The 17,650-nt window shown below is 45.1% G+C and overlaps 1 protein-coding gene across 2 annotated transcripts in view; it reads right to left on the bottom strand.

Annotated features, from left to right (window-relative positions):
* The window catches only part of PUSL1 (pseudouridine synthase like 1), a 94,705-nt gene extending 82,034 nt beyond the window's left edge, over window positions 1–12,671 (bottom strand). For both annotated transcript variants that reach the window (XM_073585431.1, XM_073585430.1), the window contains exons 1-2: window positions 12,542–12,671; window positions 8,567–8,624 (exon numbers count right to left, since the gene is read on the bottom strand). In XM_073585431.1, the coding sequence (XP_073441532.1) occupies window positions 8,567–8,624; window positions 12,542–12,600 (117 nt within the window). In that variant the 5' untranslated portion in view covers window positions 12,601–12,671. The remainder of the gene's footprint in view (window positions 1–8,566; window positions 8,625–12,541) is intronic.
* Between the last annotated feature and the right edge of the window lie 4,979 nt (window positions 12,672–17,650).

Genomic DNA, 17,650 nt, shown 5'->3' with positions numbered 1-17,650 from the left:
TAATAAAAAAAACAAACAATAAAAGTACACATATTAGGTATCGCCGCGTCTGTAACGACCCGCCCTATAAAACTGTCCCATTAGATAACCCCTTTAGCGAACCCATTAAAAAATAAAAATAAAAAACGAAGCAAAAAATAATGATTTATTATCATACCGCCAAACAAAAAGTGTAATAACGCGCGATCAAAAAGACGCATATAAATAGCCATGGTACCGCTGAAAACGTCATCTTGTCCCGCAAAAAACGAGCCGCCACACAGCATCATCAGCGAAAAAATAAAAAAGTTATAGCTCGCTGAATAAAGCGATGCAAAAATAATTATTTTTTATATAAAATAGTTTTCATTGCATAAAACCGACAAAAACATAAAAAACGACCTAAATGAGGTATCGCTGTAACCGTACTGACCCGAAGAATAAAACCGCTTTATCAATTTTACCGCACGCGGAACGGTGTAAACGCACCCCCCCCAAAAGAAATTCATGAAATGCTGGTTTTTGTTCATTCTGCGTCCCAAAAATCGGAATAAAAAGCGATCAAAAAATTTCACGTGCCCGAAAATGGTACCAATAAAAACGTCAACTTGTCCCGCAAAAAATAAGACCTCACATGACTCGGTGGGTCAAAATACGGAAAAATTATAGCTCTCAATATGTGGTGATGCAAAAACTATTTTTACAATAAAAAGCGTCTTTTAGCGTGCGACAGCCGCCAAACATAAAAACCGCCATAAATAGTAAATCAAACCCCCCGTTATCACCCCCTTAGTTAGGGAAAAATAATCAAATTAAAAAAATGTATTTATTTCCATTTTTCCATTAGGGTTAGGGTTAGGGCTAGGGGTGTGTTGGGGTAGGGTTAGGGCTAGGGCTAGGGTTAGGGCTAGGGTTAGCGTTAGGGCTAGGGTTAGGGTTAGGGGCGTGTTGGGGTTCGGGTTGGAGTTAGAATTGGGGGTTTCCACTGTTTGGGCACATCAGGGGCTCTCCAAATGCAACATGGCGTCTGATCTCAATTCCAGCCAATTCTGAGTTGAAAAAGTCAAATGGTGCTCCTTCCCTTCCAAGCTCTGCTATGAGCCCAAACAGTGTTTTACCCCCACATGTAGGGTATCAGCCTACTCAGGACAAATTGCAAAACAATTTTTGGGGTCCAATTTCTCCTGTTACCCGTAGGAAAATAAAAAATTGGGGGCAAAAATATCATTTTTGTGGAAAAAAATGATTTTTTTATTTTCACGTCCGAGTGTTATAAACTTCTGTGAAGCACTTGGGGGTTCAAAGTGCTCACCACACATCTAGATAAGTTCCATGGGGGGTCTAGTGTCCAATATGGGGTCACTTGTGGGGAGTTTCAATAGTTTAGGTACATCAGGGGCTCTCCAAACGCACATGACACCCGCAGACCATTCCATCAAAGTCTGCATTCCAAAACGTCACTACTTCCCTTCCGAGCCCCGACGTGTGCCCATACAGTAGTTTTCTCCCACATATGGGGTATCAGCATACTCAGGACAAATTGGACAACTTTTGGGGTCCAATTTCTCCTGGTACCCTTGGGAAAATAAAAAAATGGTGACTAAAAGATCATGTTTGTGGAAAAAATACGAATTTTTTATTTTCACGCCCGGGCGTTGTAAACTTCTGTGAAGCACTGGGGGGTTCAAAGTGCTCACCACACATCTAGATAAGTTCCTTGGGGGGGTCTAGTATACAAAATGGTGTCATTTGTGGGGGGTTTCCACTGTTTAGGTACATTAGGGGCTCTCCAAAGGCAACATGACACCCGCAGACCATTCCATCAAAGTCTGCATTCCAAAACGTCACTACTTCCCTTCCGAGCCCCGACGTGTGCCCATACAGTAGTTTTCTCCTACATATGGGGTATCAGCATACTCAGGACAAATTGGACAACAACTTTTGGGGTCCAATTTCTCCTGGTACCCTTGGGAAAATAAAAAAATGGTGATTAAAAGATCATGTTTGTGGAAAAAATACGAATTTTTTATTTTCACGCCCGGGTGTTATAAACTTCTGTGAAGCACTGGGGGGGTCAAAGTGCTCACCACACATCTAGATAAGTTCCTTAGGGGGTCTAGTTTCCAAAATGGTGTCATTTGTGGGGGGGTTCCACTGTTTTGGTACATCAGGAGTTTTCCAAACGCGACATGGTGTCCGATCTCAATTCCAGCCCAAAACGTCAAATGGCGCTGCTTCCCTTCCGAGCTCTGCCATGCGCCCAAATAGTGGTTTACCCCCACATGTGGGGTATCAGCGTACTTAGGACAAATTGCACAATAACTTTTAGGGTCCTGTTACCCTTGGAAAAATAAGAATTGAGGGTGAAAAGATAATTTTTGTGGAAAACATATGATTTTTTAATTGTATGGCTTTATGTTATAAACTTCTGTGAAGCCAATGGGGGTTCAAAGTTCTCACCACACATCTAGATAAGTTCCTTAGGGGGTCTAGTTTCCAAAATGGTGTCATTTGTGGGGGGGTTTCCACTGTTTTGGTACATCAGGGGTTTTCCAAACGCGACATCGTGTCCGATCTCAATTCCAGCCAAAAACGTCAAATGGCGCTGCTTCCCTTCCGAGCTCTGCCATGCGCCCAAATAGTGGTTTACCCCCACATGTGGGGTATCAGCGTACTCAGGACAAATTGCACAATAACTTTTAGGGTCCTGTTACCCTTGGGAAAATAAAAATTGGGATGAAAAGATCATTTTTGTGGAAAAAATATGATTTTTTTAATTGTACCGCTGTACATTATAAACTTCTGTAAAGCCCTTGTGGGTTCAAAGTTCTCACCACATATCTAGATAAGTTCCTTGGGGGGTCTAGTTTCCAAAATGGGGTCACTTCTAGGGGGTTTCCACTGTTTAGGTACATCAGGGACTCTCCAAACGTGACATGGCGTCCAATCTGAATTCCAGCCAATTTTGCATTGAAAAAGTCAAACGGCGCTCCTTCCATTCTGAGCTCTGCCATGCGCCGAAACAGTCGTTCCCCCCCACATATCAGGTATCTGCGTACTCAGGACAAATTGCACAATAACTTTTGCAGTTCAATTTCTCCTGTTACCCTTGGTAAAATAAAAAAAAATTGAACCTGAAGTATTTTTTTTATGAAAAAAAGTTAGATGTTCATTTTTTTTTAAATATTCAAAAAAATTCCTGTGACGCACCTAAAGGGTTAATAAACTTCTTGAATGTGGTTTTGAGCACCTTAAGGGGTGCAGTTTTTAGAATGGTGTCACTTTTGGGTATTTTCTATCATATAGACCCCTCAAAGTGGCTTCAAATGTGATGTGGTCCTAAAAATAAAATGGTGTTGTAAAAATGAGAAATCGTTGGTTCCAAAATTGTGCTGATGTAAAGTAAACATGTGGGAAATGTTAGTTATCAAGTTTTTTGTGTGCCGTATCTCTGTGATTTAAGGGCATAAAAATTCAAAGTTGGAAAATCGCGAAATTTTCAAAATTTTCGCCAAATTTCCGTTTTTCTCACAAATAAACGCAAGTTATTTGAATGAAATTTTACCACTAACATAAAGTACAATATGTCACGAGAAAACAATGTCATAATCACCGGGATCCATGGAAGAGTTCCAGAGTTATGACCTCATAAAGGTACAGTGGTCAGAATTGTAAAAATTGGCCCGGTCATGAACGTGCAAACCACCCTTGGGGGTGAAGGGGTTAAAGGGATCCCCGGTACAGAAGTTAGGGCAATTTCACTCAGTGTTCAGGTTCTGACCCCAGGCTCTCTTAAAGGGATCCCCGGTATGGAAGTCAGGGCAATTGCCTTCAAAATGCTCTGGTACTGACCCCAGGCTCTCTTAAAGGGATCTCCGGTATGGAAGTTAGGGTAAATCCCTCAGCGCTCTGATTCTGACCCCAGGATTCTATTAAAGGGATCATTGGTATGCAAGTCAGGGCAAATCCACTCAGCGCTCTGGTTCTGATTCCAGTCTCTCTTAAAGGGATCCCTGGTATGGAAGTGAGGGCAAATCCACTCTGCGCTTTGGTACTGACCCCAGGTCTCTCTTAAAGGGATCTCCAGTGTGGAAGTTAGGGTAAATCCCTCAGCGCTCTGATTCTCACCCCAGGCTTCTATTAAAGGGATCATTGGTATGGAAGTTAGGGCAATTCCACTCAGCGCTCTGGTTCTGACCCCAGGCTGACGGGACGATGTGGGATATTAGGGGTAGTAGTCCGGTGGCTCTGGCTGACAGGATGATGTGGGATATTCTTAGTCCGGTGGCTCTGGCTGACGGGACAATGTGGGATATTAGGGGTAGTAGTCCAGTGGCTCTGGCTGACGAGATGATGTGGGATATTAGTAGTCCGGTGGCTCTGGCTGACGGGTTGATGTGGGATATTAGGGGTAGTAGTCCAGTGGCTCTGGCTGACGAGATGATGTGGGATATTAGTAGTCCGGTGGCTCTGGCTGACGGGACGATGTGGGATATTAGGGGTAGTAGTCCGGTGGCTCTGGCTGACGAGATGATGTGGGATATTAGTAGTCCAGTGGCTCTGTCTGACGGGTTGATGTGGGATATTAGTAGTCCGGTGGCTCTGGCTGACGGGACGATGTGGGATATTAGGGGTAGTAGTCCGGTAGCGCTGGCTGACGGGATAATGTGGGATATTAGGGGTAGTAGTCCAGTAGCTCTGGATTACGGGATGATGTGGGATATTATAGTGAATGTGGCTATGCAGAGAGGGCGGAGCTTTATATATATATATATATATATATATATATATATATATAATCATTATAATTTGTTATAACTAACCGTAGTTAGTTACTATGCCCGGGCAGCGCCGGGCTCTTCAGCTACTTACATATAAATATTAAACAACAACCACAAGACAGATTTCATCACCAGGTATCAGTATAACGGTGCCGACCTGACACTGTCTGTAGGTTACGGAGCACAATCCTGCTGGCAGGTTCCCTTTAAGATAAAAAAAAAAAAAAAAAGAGCAAATACCCTGTAGTAAGGAAATAAATAGTAATAATATATGTACTGTGTCACGTCACCGCCTGCGCCCCATCAGACTCACCGGACCACAGCTTCCCGGCGCGTCCCCGTCTCTGCCCCTGCTCCAATGACAGCGCTTGCGGTCTCCCGGGCGCGCGCACTTCCTCCTCTGTGAGCCTGTCGCTCCTCCTGGTCCTCTCGATGGTATGGAGGACCCTAACCCGGAAGCTCCTCCCCCACTCTTCTATATCTGGCCGTCGCTCCCTAGTGACGCTGCCTGATCGTCACGTGTACCTCCGTGTCATTCTGGCCCCACACTTGCTGGCGTTCTCTCCTGCTCCCTCTGCGCTACCGCTGCTAGACTTGTACTCCCATCGCTGTTACCTGTTCTCTCCTGTGTTTCCAGGGTGACAGCCTTGCCATCCCGTGTGTTCCTGCCGTCCTACCCTGGTCCAGCCTCCTGTGTTCCTGCCATCCTACCATGGTCCAGTCTCCTGTGTTCCTGCCGTCCTTCCCTGGTCCAGTCTCCTGGTCCCTGCCGTCCTACCCTGGTCCAGTCTCCTGTGTTCCTGCCGTCCTATCCTGGTCCAGTCTCCTGTGTTCCTGCCGTCCTTCCCTGGTCCAGCCTCCTGTGTTCCTGCCGTCCTACCCTGGTCCAGCCTCCTGTGTTCCTGCCGTCCTTCCCTGGTCCAGTCTCCTGTGTTCCTGCCGTCCTTCCCTGGTCCAGTCTCCTGTGTTCCTGCCGTCCTACCCTGGTCCAGTCTCCTGTGTTCCTGCCGTCCTACCCTGGTCCAGTCTCCTGCCGTCCTGCCGTTCTACCCGGTGTCTCCGGCTACCTTGCCGACCACCCGCCTGCGCTCCCCCCGGCTGTCTGGGTATCAGCTGCTGCGGTAATAGTCTTCCCTGGGCCTGTCCCTAACACTCCCTGTATAGGGGGTGGTCCACCTGGTCCGCTCGCCCAGGGGAGGTTCGTTGCCGTGGTCCAGTGGGTTCACCCTCAGGGATCCTAACAGTACTGTACATAACACAGGGTATTTACTTAGCATTGCTTTTGGAGAAAAAAAAAAAGGTAAAAGCAATCCCACCATGACAAGGTGTACCCAATCGGGACAACACCTACCTCTTGTGGTTCACCACAGTACGTAGCAGCTGATGTAAAAATATATGAGGGCAAATTAGGACCAGTGTGTAACACTAATGCAAGCGTCCCTGCATGATCCCTCTTTCCACTCCATGCAGGAATGCCGACATACTTACTGTCCCAGGCGCGCGATGAGCTCCCTGCTTCCTGCTGTCTTTGCATGCTGCACAGACTTCCCAGCGGCGCACCTAGTGGAAGCGCACTTCTTGAAAATTACCCCAACCAATAGCTGGGAGTCATCTAGTATAAAAGGCACCTTCCCCAGTTGGTAGGTGCCTGAGCAACTCCCGTAGTTTCCAACATTTATTGTGTGTGCAGTTGTACGTTGTCAGGTCCCCGTCCTAATCTAGTGAAGTTCGGTATCCTGATCCTATTCCCTTATTCCTGTATAGCGTGTACGTTACCCTGAAGCTGCACCTGTGGTACCTGAACCCAGTAGCCGCACCTGCGGTACCTGAACACGGTAGCCGCACCTGCGGTACCTGAACACGGTAGCCGCACCTGCGGTACCTGAACACGGTAGCCGCACCTGCGGTACCTGAACACGGTAGCCGCACCTGCGGTACCTGAACACGGTAGCCGCACCTGCGGTACCTGAACACGGTAGCCGCACCTGCGGTACCTGAACACGGTAGCCGCACCTGTGGAACCTGAATCCAGTAGCCGCACCTGTGGTACCTGAACACAGTAGCCGCACCTGCGGTACCTGAATCCAGTAGCCGCACCTGCGGTACCTGAATCCAGTAGCCACACCTGCGGTACCTGAACACAGTAGCTGCCCCTGCGGTACCTGAATCCAGTAGCCGCCCCTGTGGTAACCTGAACCCAGTAGCCGCACCTGCGGTACCTGAACCCAGTAGCCGCACCTGTGGAACCTGAATCCAGTAGCCGCACCTGCGGTACCTGAACACAGTAGCCGCACCTGCGGTACCTGAACACAGTAGCCGCACCTGCGGTATCTGAACACAGTAGCCGCACCTGCGGTACCTGAACACAGTAGCCGCCCCTGTGGTAACCTGAACACAGTAGCCGCCCCTGTGGTAACCTGAACACAGTAGCTGCACCTGCGGTACCTGAATCCAGTAGTCACACCTGCGGTACCTGAACACAGTAGCCACACCTGCGGTACCTGAACACAGTAGCTGTACCTGAACCCAGATGCCTCGCCGGAGGTACCTGAGCCCAGGAGTCGAGCCGGCGGTACATCAACCCAGTAGACACACCTGTCCAGTGATTCCAAATCCAATCCTGTCTGTGACTCCTAGACTGACTAGTCCATGCCTGCAAATCTGACCCTTGCGGTCAGCAGCTGTAGTACCAGGGACTGCCAAGGAGTGGTACTTAGTGGCTACCCACAGCTCAAGCCTGACTCGACCATCAGGAGCTCCAGTGAAAGCCAGGTAGCCTCTTAGCTATGCCCCTTCCTAGGCAGGTCCAGCCCCATGGCACAGTGGGTCCATGATCAACGCCAACTGCGACTGTGACATTGGGTCTAGACTGTTCAGACACATGAATGTGGAGAGCTGAATTAACAAAGTGAACAATGCAAAAAAGAGGGAGCCAAGCCCCTTTTTGTACAAAAAAAATAAACTAAAACCTAAAAAAAAATTGAGCTAGCCCAAATGTTAGTATAACTGCAGTGCATAGGTGTGCATTCACACTGTGGCCACAAGCAGAACGCAAGATAAAAACAAAATGAGCAAATACTATTTATTGACTTACGTCAGGGTAATAATACATGTAAATAACAGAGTTCTTAGTTAATATTTTTTGCTAGAAACAAAAAAAAGAAGCGTAATCCCACCACAACAAGGGGTGCCCCAGGTGTCTAAAAAGTCCGGATCCAGGTCCTACTCTGCCTTCATCTATTTTTACATCTGCTGACAAGTAGTGAGGTGAACCACAAGAGTTAGGTACCGTCCCGCTTGCGGTACACGTTGTCGAGGTGGGATGGCTCTTACATTTTTTTTTTTTTATAATCAATGATAAATAAGTCCCTTTATTATTTCATGCACTATTTGTTTTATCTGAGGTTCCATTTCTATAAGGTGCATAAATATCACCGCCAGACAGTGGCCTAAATAATACTATCCAATCAAGAAGGAACCAGCCCAGCACAATAAATTTATGCATCAACTGCGGTTTTAGGTGTTCACCCAAAGCTTCCCGGGTCATCTGGACCAGCGATGTCCCCTTGTGCAGCGTTATCCCATGTAACTATCCAGGAGGCGGCTAGAGAGGAGTGGATATTTTGCAATCCGTCACTGATACATTTTTTTTTTCTTAAGAGACAAAGTAATTCAGCATCGGCCCATAGGGCTCCGCAGGAGGCAAGGAAGGTATTACACATTAATGTTTATTCTTCTATTCTCAATAATCAGGACATGTTATATCCTAGGTAATAGCATATTCAGGGCTCTTCCCCCTTACTCACCTCCAAATAATTTTCCACTCCTAAAACTGCTTGAGTTTCTGGCGCCTTGACTACCCCGCTGAAAATAGAGAAAAATAATAATTGTGGATACATACATTAAAACTGAAACAAGAGAAGTTAGTTTTCTCCCAGAAACAGCGCCACTCTTATCCATGGGCCGTGCCTGGCACTGCAGCTGAGTCCTACACTCTACAAATGGTATTACGATTAATGATCCACTGGATTGTTAGACTGGTGTGAGTCCCACCACCGATCGACAGAACAAGGTACGTGTCCCCGATCATCCATTAGCTGCAAGTCAGGAGAAGCTTAAAAAAGCTGCAGAGCCTCATGTGCTGCTGCACAGGGTCCACGGGAAGGGGCTTTAGTGCTCCACTGATAAAGCCCAGACATGTAATTAGACAGATAAAGGCAGAAAGGTGTTTTATGTGATGAATGTGGAGGTCGCAGGTTTAGTAACAAATGACTCACACAAGACACCGAAATTCTGCCTCCGTCACCACATAGAGCCGAAATTCTGTTTCCAGGATGTTTTGATGCTCAGTAATGTAAATCTTATGCACAACTGAATGAAGTCTTACTAAACTGCCACAGTATAACTGTGCAATACCATATTTTGCGGATTATAAGACGCACCCCAAATTTTGAGGAGAAATATGATTTAAAAAAAAAATTTTTTTAATAAAATGGTGGTGCTTCTTACAATCCATGAGTCTTCCTGCTTACCAGGGGTGGTGGCTGCGGTGAAATGGGGTTTCAGGGTTGCTGTTGGCGGAGGCAGGAGTGGGGCGATGCTGCAGACCACAGACTGGGAGAAAGGGGTGTTCGGATGTGCGACGTTGCGGGTGTTCGGTGGGGCGGGGGCTCCGCCGATATTTTGTGAAAGCCCGGAGCCCCCGTACTTCCATGGCTTACTTTGCGGTGAACTCTGGGAAATTGTCCGCCAGGGGGCGGCGCATGCGCAGGTAGAGATCTTGACACTGAGATCTCATCTCCCGAGATCTCCATCCGTGCATGTGCTGCCCCCGGCAGCCATTTTCCTGGAGTCCACAGCAACGTAAACCATGGAAGGGAGGGGGTCCCGTGCTTTCACAAAATGTCGACGGAGCCCCCGCACCACCGAAAACCCGCAGTGTTGCACCTTCAAATACCCCCTCATCCCAGCCTGCAGCCTGTTGCAACGCGCCTCCTCCAGCAGCGACCCTTGAACCCTGCTCCTTCGCGGCCAGTAAGGTATATTCGAATTATAAGACGCACCCCCATTTTCCCCCCAAATTTGGGGGAAAAAAGTGAGTCTTATAATCAGAAAAATACAGTAAGTGCCAGAAAGTAACGATCTGCTTATAAGAAAACAATCAGACACAATGCGATTGATACTAAGGGTTGGGTGAATGTTTTGGTTGCTATTAGTTGTTTCTATTGACAATAGGGAAGATTACAAATCAAAATGCTACAGAATTCTATTCCGAGTAAAGAACACATTGTGTCTAAATGTATTAGTGTATAATAAAACCTCAATTAGTAAACAGTCCCGGGGAAATGGGGAGGTGGCCACAGAAGAGCGTCTTTCTACATTTCTTTTTCTGGAGCTTTAAAAATTGTTACACCAAGATTTCTGATCCTTTTCTGTTAAATGTAGTCGTGAACAGTGTCCCAAAGGATGTGAACTGCAGTAAACTTACTGACATCACCGCTCATCATTCTGGCTCTCGCGCTGCCCTCATGTGACCAGGAGGCTGTGAACTGCGGTAACCTTGCTGACGTCACTGCTCAGCATTCTGGCTTTTGCGCTGCCCTCATTGTGACCCAGAGGCTGTGAACTGAGGTAACCTTACTGACATCACCTCTCATCATTCTGGCTATTGCGCTACCCTCGTGTGACCCAGAGGCTGTGAACAGTGGTAACTTTACTGACATCACTGCTCATCATTCTGGCTTTGGCGCTGCCATTGTGTGACCCGGAGGCTGTGAACTGCGGTAACCTTGCTGATGTCACTGCTCATCATTCTAGCTTTTGCGCTACCCTCGTGTGACCCAGAGGCTGTGAACAGTGGTAACCTTACTGACATCACTGCTCATCATTCTGGCTTTGACGCTGCCATTGTGTGACCCGGAGGCTGTGAACTGCGATAACCTTACTGATGTCACCGCTCATCATTCTGGCTCTCATGCTGCCCTCGTGTGACCCAGAGGCTACGAACTGTGGTAACCTTACTGACATCACCGCTTGTCACAGCAGCCGAGTTCTCGCACTGCGCAGTGTGAGACCCGGCAGTGGCTGCTGCTCCAGTCTTTGTAGCTTTGATCTCTAAACAAGGCTCCATACACTGTGCGAAGACAGAGATCGTCGTAGGACCTCCATTTGGACTATGGTGGACCGATGTGGATTATTTTTAGTTTAATAAATGGGTGAAAGAGGGAAATTGCTGAGGAATGATTTTTACAAATAAAGGACTTGTGTGTGTTTCTTTCTTTTGACTACGAGGCTAGTAATGGAAATGTCTGACAGACACCACTCTATTATTAGCCCCAGGGCTTGATGTCGGCACCAGCTGCTGACATCAACCCCACAAACCCATTACCCCAATTTCCACCGCACCAGAGCAATTGGAAAGAGTCAAGGCTAAGCTCCAGAATTGGCGCATGTAAAGGAAGAGCCATTTCTGGAGTGGCTGAGGGCTGATCTTATTAAGCTGTGAAGGAATGAATATCCTTAGACCTTCCCAGCCTATTATGGTAATATCAGCCCACAGCTGTCTGCTTAGCCTTTGCTGGTCATTACAAATAGTGGGGAACCCACGTCATTTTTTTAGGGTCCCCCCTTTTTAATAACCAGTGAAGGCTAAGCAGACAGAGGTGAGACAATATTAATAGGCTTGGAAGCTCCATGATTATTGGCCCCTTCCCAGCATAATAAGACCAGCTCACAGCTGTCTGCTTTCCCTTAGCTGGTTATTAAAAAATAAGAGGGACTCCACTGCAATTTTTTTCATTGGTTTTTATTTTGTAGCTAAATACATGTACAGTAAACTACACACACATGGCACTAATTATATAGCTCATGGATATCGTTCTAGTCTCTATCTTTGCACATCTAACACCTTAACATCTGTCATTTCAATTATGGTACGTCACCAAGATGGCACAGCGATGTCACACTTTATGTCATCCGTGTGCGGAACGTTTCGACATCTGTGCTGCCGTAGAAAAAACGGACATGTCCACGTGTGGGTCACACGGTCTGTGTGAACACATGAACATGTGCGCAGTCGCACAGATTTGAATGAGTCTGTAAGTAAGTGTCGACATGTGTAGGGGGCCTTAAAGTAAGTTTTTCTCTTAAACGCCGCAGCATTTTAGTGAAACATACCTGGCTGAAATCATACAGTCAGTGCCTGATACATGCGTCCGTGAATCAGGCAGCCTAATTAGTTGTCAGGTTCCCCTTAAATAAAACTACTTTGTTTGGGATACTTCCTGTTATGTAGCTTTGATAAAATCTTATTGATAATGTAGTGTGTGATCTACAGGTGTTTATTTTTTTACTTGCGGATTTTCCTCATCTCATTCAAGTCTATGGCGAAAATCTGCCCAAAAAGAATGCAAGAAGAATTTACATATTTCAGATTTCAAATTCGCATCATAGGTCAGTTTATGTGGCTTTTAAAATATATATATATATATATATATATATATATATATATATATATATATATATAATGCACAAAGGGTATGAAATTTCTACAATTCCCATCCACGTTTCTGGGACTGTAAGACGCCCAGAATGCAATTTTGATGCTTTTATTTTTGTAATCGAGCGATTCACAAGTTGTCCAGAAGTGGACCGCCCCTTTAAATAGTAGAAGTTTGGAGACCTGACCCAGGATCAAGACCTTAGACTGTAAGTTATCATCCACAATGCAACCTAGCCTTCTCCTGACACGAGCCCTTGTCCTGTGCATCCATCACACTGACCTGTACTTGGTTCCAAAATACTGGAAGAATATCAGATACCGAACTGTATTAGAGCCCATTGTGAGTGACCACAGCAGCCCCCAGAGCACAGCCTGCAGTGCTTCTGTGCTGAGCAAGGACCCCGAGGGCTGCCCACAGCTGCCTGATCTCCCACTACCATTATCTGACGGCCAATGCGCCCTCACTTCCCTCCTATACTCCGTCCACTACCTAAACCCGGTACTATATAGATGCACTTTTACATGCTAGCGCGCTCTCTCCTGTTTTCGGTAACAATTCGTTGTTTCATTGTTTATATGGTAAGAGATAGAGCGGTTTCAGGGGCTTGTGTAGAAACCGACGCCCAGTTATGCCGTCAGAGTAGGCTCGGGGCTGTCCTGGGTGCGCCTGAGTGTATATAACTGGTAGATGTGCTGGTGGTGAGATGTTTGCGTTGCTGTTCAGCTGCGATGTGTCATGTTATATCATAGTACATGTCCTAAGTGATAAAATGACCACGTGGTTTAGCAAACCCCTATCTTTGCCTGGGAGAAAAACCAATGAATAGGAGCTAGGAACCATGCACATTGACACATGTAGGGTCTGAAGGCAGAAAATGGCATGCGATGAGCTGCATAGCACCCAGTACGGAGCAGGATTGACCCTGGTATAAAATTATTATTATGCATTTATATAGCGCCATTTATTTCATGGCGCTTTACATGTGAAGAGGAAAATATACAAGTAAAATAAACGTGTAGGACAAGGGACACACAAGTACAGAAGGAGAGAGGACCCTGCCCGCGAGGGCTCACAGTCTACAGGATGAACATCATGTTACAGTAGGAAATGATTAGGGTTTGTCCACTACTTTTACAGTAATTATCTTTGGTCATCAACATGGGCGTAATTACAGTAGATGCAATAAATCCGGGCCCTGGAGCCTAAGGGGGCCCAAAAAGTACTTTCAGCTCATATAAAAAGACCAATTATAGGCTTGAAATAATTGTGGGCCCCGTTGAAGCTCTTGCATTAGGGCCCATAAGCTTCAAGTTAAGCCACTGGTCATTAATATCAAATCTGTGGGGTTGCGACTCACAGCCCCCCGCCAATCATTGCTGTCCAGATGTGATCAATTGCGGAGCTCCATTAACTATGTATACGGAATCTCCACTCCAATTCATTTGAATATAAAAGTACACATGAAAATTAAGCAACTTTGTAACATACATTATCAGGGAGATCTGCTTCTGGATCCTTCTGGACTGATCATTCACTCTCAATTCATGGGTAAAATCTGCATTCAATGAAGACAGATTTTCCTGTTACTGGGATAGGAGATGACAGTTGGTGTTTTTCAAATCCTATGAAAGGAGCAGCTGGAGGAAGACACAGACATTCTACTGCAAAGTCTCTTGAAATGACAGTTACTGTTCTCCATAGAACTTTATAAGCACCATTTGTCATTTCCTATTTCAGTAACGGGAAAATCTGTCTTCACTGAAGACACATTTTACCCCTTAAATGAGAATTTTGAGAATCAAAGATCAGTCCTGCAGGAGAAAGAAGCGGGTTTCTGCAATAAGATAAATTACAAAGTTTCTTATTTCCTTGTGTACTATTGATTTGTGAAAAAAACAAGTCCAGCACCCGACTTTCTTCTGCACTCCTTTGACAATGAATGGAGTGGAGACTGAGCATTCCCCGAGCCCCGATCTCAGGATTGCTGCGGGTCCAAGTGATCAGCAGTTATCCCTTATATTATTGATAGGGTATAACTTGTTCTTTGGAAATATCCCTTTAAAGTCATAAGAATTTCACCCCCATAGCTATTTATATGATTTGATATGCAATTGAAGCTAGAGAGCTACTTGTAGATTTAAAGCCTTTGTCACTCCAGCTCTATTCCCCACCCAGCGTCACCTCCTCCGGCTTGACTGTCAGTCCCTCTGCTGTGTGACGTTAAGCAAGAGGAGGTGATGCTGGGCAGGGAATAGAGCTGGAGTGACAGAGGCTTCAGATCTAGAAATAGCCCTTCAGTCTCATTTGCATATCAATTTAAATGGAACCTGCCCGAACACTGAGTGTGCTATTATTTTTAAAGGTTTAATGGTCTCTGAACTCTGGAATGGTTAAATAACAAATAAATGACTGAACATGTGCACTGCAAGTGTTTTTACATTTTCACTTTTTACAGCATTTTTTCAATCAGATTTCAGGCTAAGGGTGTGTTCACACAATGTCTTTTTCAGGGGGGTGAAGTCACTGAACTTTTAAAGATGACACTGTTACAGGAAACTCTGATGTTCGTTTTCCTAAAGCATCTATTTTTGCACAAAGGGAGGGTGTTTTCAGTGTTCTTTTAAAGTTTTTGACCTCTGGTGGTCCTTTAAGTGCTTTTTTCATTCTATTAGGGGCATCTTTTTAACTGGCTTACTCTGAATTTTTTTTTATTTACTTGCTAGCAGTTTTTAAAGCAAAAATACTGGCGCTCAAAAGACACCCAGGCATCTTCCGGGCATTTTTTGAACCATTCCACTGACTTCTATTATAAAGAGCGGAAGGCGCCTGAAACATGGTCAAGTCGCTATGTTTAGCCTCTTGGCTTCTTTGGAAACCTGAAGCATTTAAAAAGGCAGAACATAAGAACAGCAATACATTTTCACATAGAAATCTACACATTCAAGTTTTTTCGGACCCGAATCCCCCTGAAAAAGATGTTGCGTGCCCATACGCTAAGGTTACATTCACATGGAGATTTTGAGGCATTCAAAAAGAAGTTTTTCTACCTGAAACCTCTTCAGTAAACTCTCCTTTTTTAGGAGTTCTTATTCTCCTGGAGCGGTTTTTTCAGATTTATGGCAGAGTTTTGATTTGTCCTGATGATTAATTTTTGCAGCGTTTTGAGTGGGCAATGCCTAATTTGGAGAAGTTTTCAAGGAAGTGACATGTACCACCAGGCATTTTTAAAACCTCTTCAGGAAAAAAAAATACTCCAAAATTTCTTCATGTGAACAGCAAAATGGATTTCCCATAGAAATGAATGATATTTTTCCAGTAGTTTTTTTCAAGCAGTTTTTGCAGAGGATTTTGGATATGATACCAAAAACATCGGAAAGCAAACCCTCACTGCATGCACATAGCCTAGCTGCTTCCCCTTTAGTTGATGTGAGTCGTTTCTTTCCCTCCCTTCCCCGTTCTTTGTGTATTACATATCTTGGAACGATGACGTGGACAGGAATGTAGAACGTCTGCTCGGTGAGCCAGGAGGCGAAGATGTGGAATAAAGGCAGTGGAGGATTATGGGAGTAATTGGTCGGTCACGCATACATATATGAGTGTGCTTAGTACTGCGCTTACTGTACCGCTGCACCGGGCACGGTATGATGGCGGCAGTGCTGACGTTATCACCTAATGCAATGAAGCTTGTAGATGAACAGATCATTGATTTGTTTGATCCAATCACTGTAGATCTAGCAGTTCCCTAATGCTGAGCTGTGTATAACCCCGCCCACACCGCTGATTGGCAGCTTTCTGTGTACGCTGTGCATAGGCAGAAGCAGTTAGTGGTGGAGCAGGGTTGGACCAGGAGACACTTACTCCTGTCGGGTTAATCTCCTGCTGATAATACACTGATTTTTTTTTTTTTAAATGACTACACACAGCATAGTAAGTGACACAGCGCTAGAATCAGTGTCCCTGCTCCTACGTCATGCTGCTCTCAGATTACTTGGTCAAACCCTGCTGACGAATTCCCTTTAATGTCTAGATCCAAGGATACAGTAGAATACTTAAAGGGGATCTCTCACCAGATTTCACAGTATCAATAGACTTCCAAACTCTTGGCCCTCATTTGCCACCTTTCCGATTCCTGCATTTGACTGACAGGTCAGTCCAGCCGTTGTCATCTGTCACCCCTCTCCGAGATCTTGTGCACGGACACTGACCACATGCAGTAACGACAGATAATGACCAGATATCAAAGACCGTCTGACAAGTCAGTCAAACGCAAGAGGCAGGAATAAGGACTGAGCGCCAAAGAGCTGGAAGTGCTTGGAAACGCCCCAATGCACTTACAGCTAATTTGCATAGAATTTCCAGGGTGGATTTCTCAGCAATGGCAGGGCAGATTTCTACTAAAAAAATGTATCAATTTACTCCTATATAGCCATACTTTTAGATTTAGGCAAGAAAGGTGTTAATCTATATATTGTTATTTATTAGGGCAGACACTTGGAGATAAATTCATATGACAGATTCTATTATTGGTTACTAAGCGTCCCCTATTATCAGTCTATAATGGTCTTTTCTGTACTAATGTAGATGGTTTGGAATGGACCACTGCAATCACTAAGGGGGAGAATGCCTTGATTCCCTATGTTGGTATGGCATAGTAGTGTGACTTCCATTATGTATCCACGACACAGATGTGACCCGACCATTACAGCAGCACCATCAGCTCTTGCCATTTCTGGTGCGCACAAACTCGTTTTCTGAAATTCTGCATGGAGATCTGGAGTCGTCGCCTTCTGATGGCTTTTGCAGGGAACGATCATATATGGACAACCGACAAACACTACAAAAAATGAATCATCGGAGAAGAGAGGCGTTTACTAAAAAGAACGGCAATGTTATGATGTTTTGTAAAGCTTTATATGTGGTCTTATTAAACAGATCAAATGTTTATACACTGGGAAAGCAGCAGAGAGTTATGTCTGTGACTAGGAAAAACAAAGAACTGGAGGAAAGTTAGGAAAAGCTAATAAATTAGCTGCGTTAACATTTTGCATTCTATAATGCTGCACTGTCTATTCCTGACTGCAGAATGAGTTAACTTAGAATCTATCAGTGAGCTCCTTCTAACAGGTGAGTTTATATCTCTTTTATCTGTCATTTTCTGATATCCTCTCAGCTGATTTATCACCGCAGACCACATCAAAGTTGAATGTGCAGGGAAACAAAAACCGTAAGAATCAAACAATGCAAAATTTGTAATAAATCCCAATTACAAAAATGATTCTTTAACAGTTAAGTTAAAAAAAAATATTGTCCCCAGAGGTGGAACAACCCCTTTCTATATACACTATATACATTCCAACATACAGTGCCTTGCGAAAGTATTCAGCCCCC

This window comes from Dendrobates tinctorius, unplaced genomic scaffold (assembly GCF_039654945.1).
Source record: "Dendrobates tinctorius isolate UK_male_01 unplaced genomic scaffold, ASM3965494v1 ptg000086l, whole genome shotgun sequence".
In the NCBI taxonomy this organism is placed as follows: domain Eukaryota; kingdom Metazoa; phylum Chordata; class Amphibia; order Anura; family Dendrobatidae; genus Dendrobates; species Dendrobates tinctorius.
The sequence above is the reverse complement of the archived record's forward strand: the minus strand, read 5'-3'. Positions and strand labels throughout refer to the sequence as shown.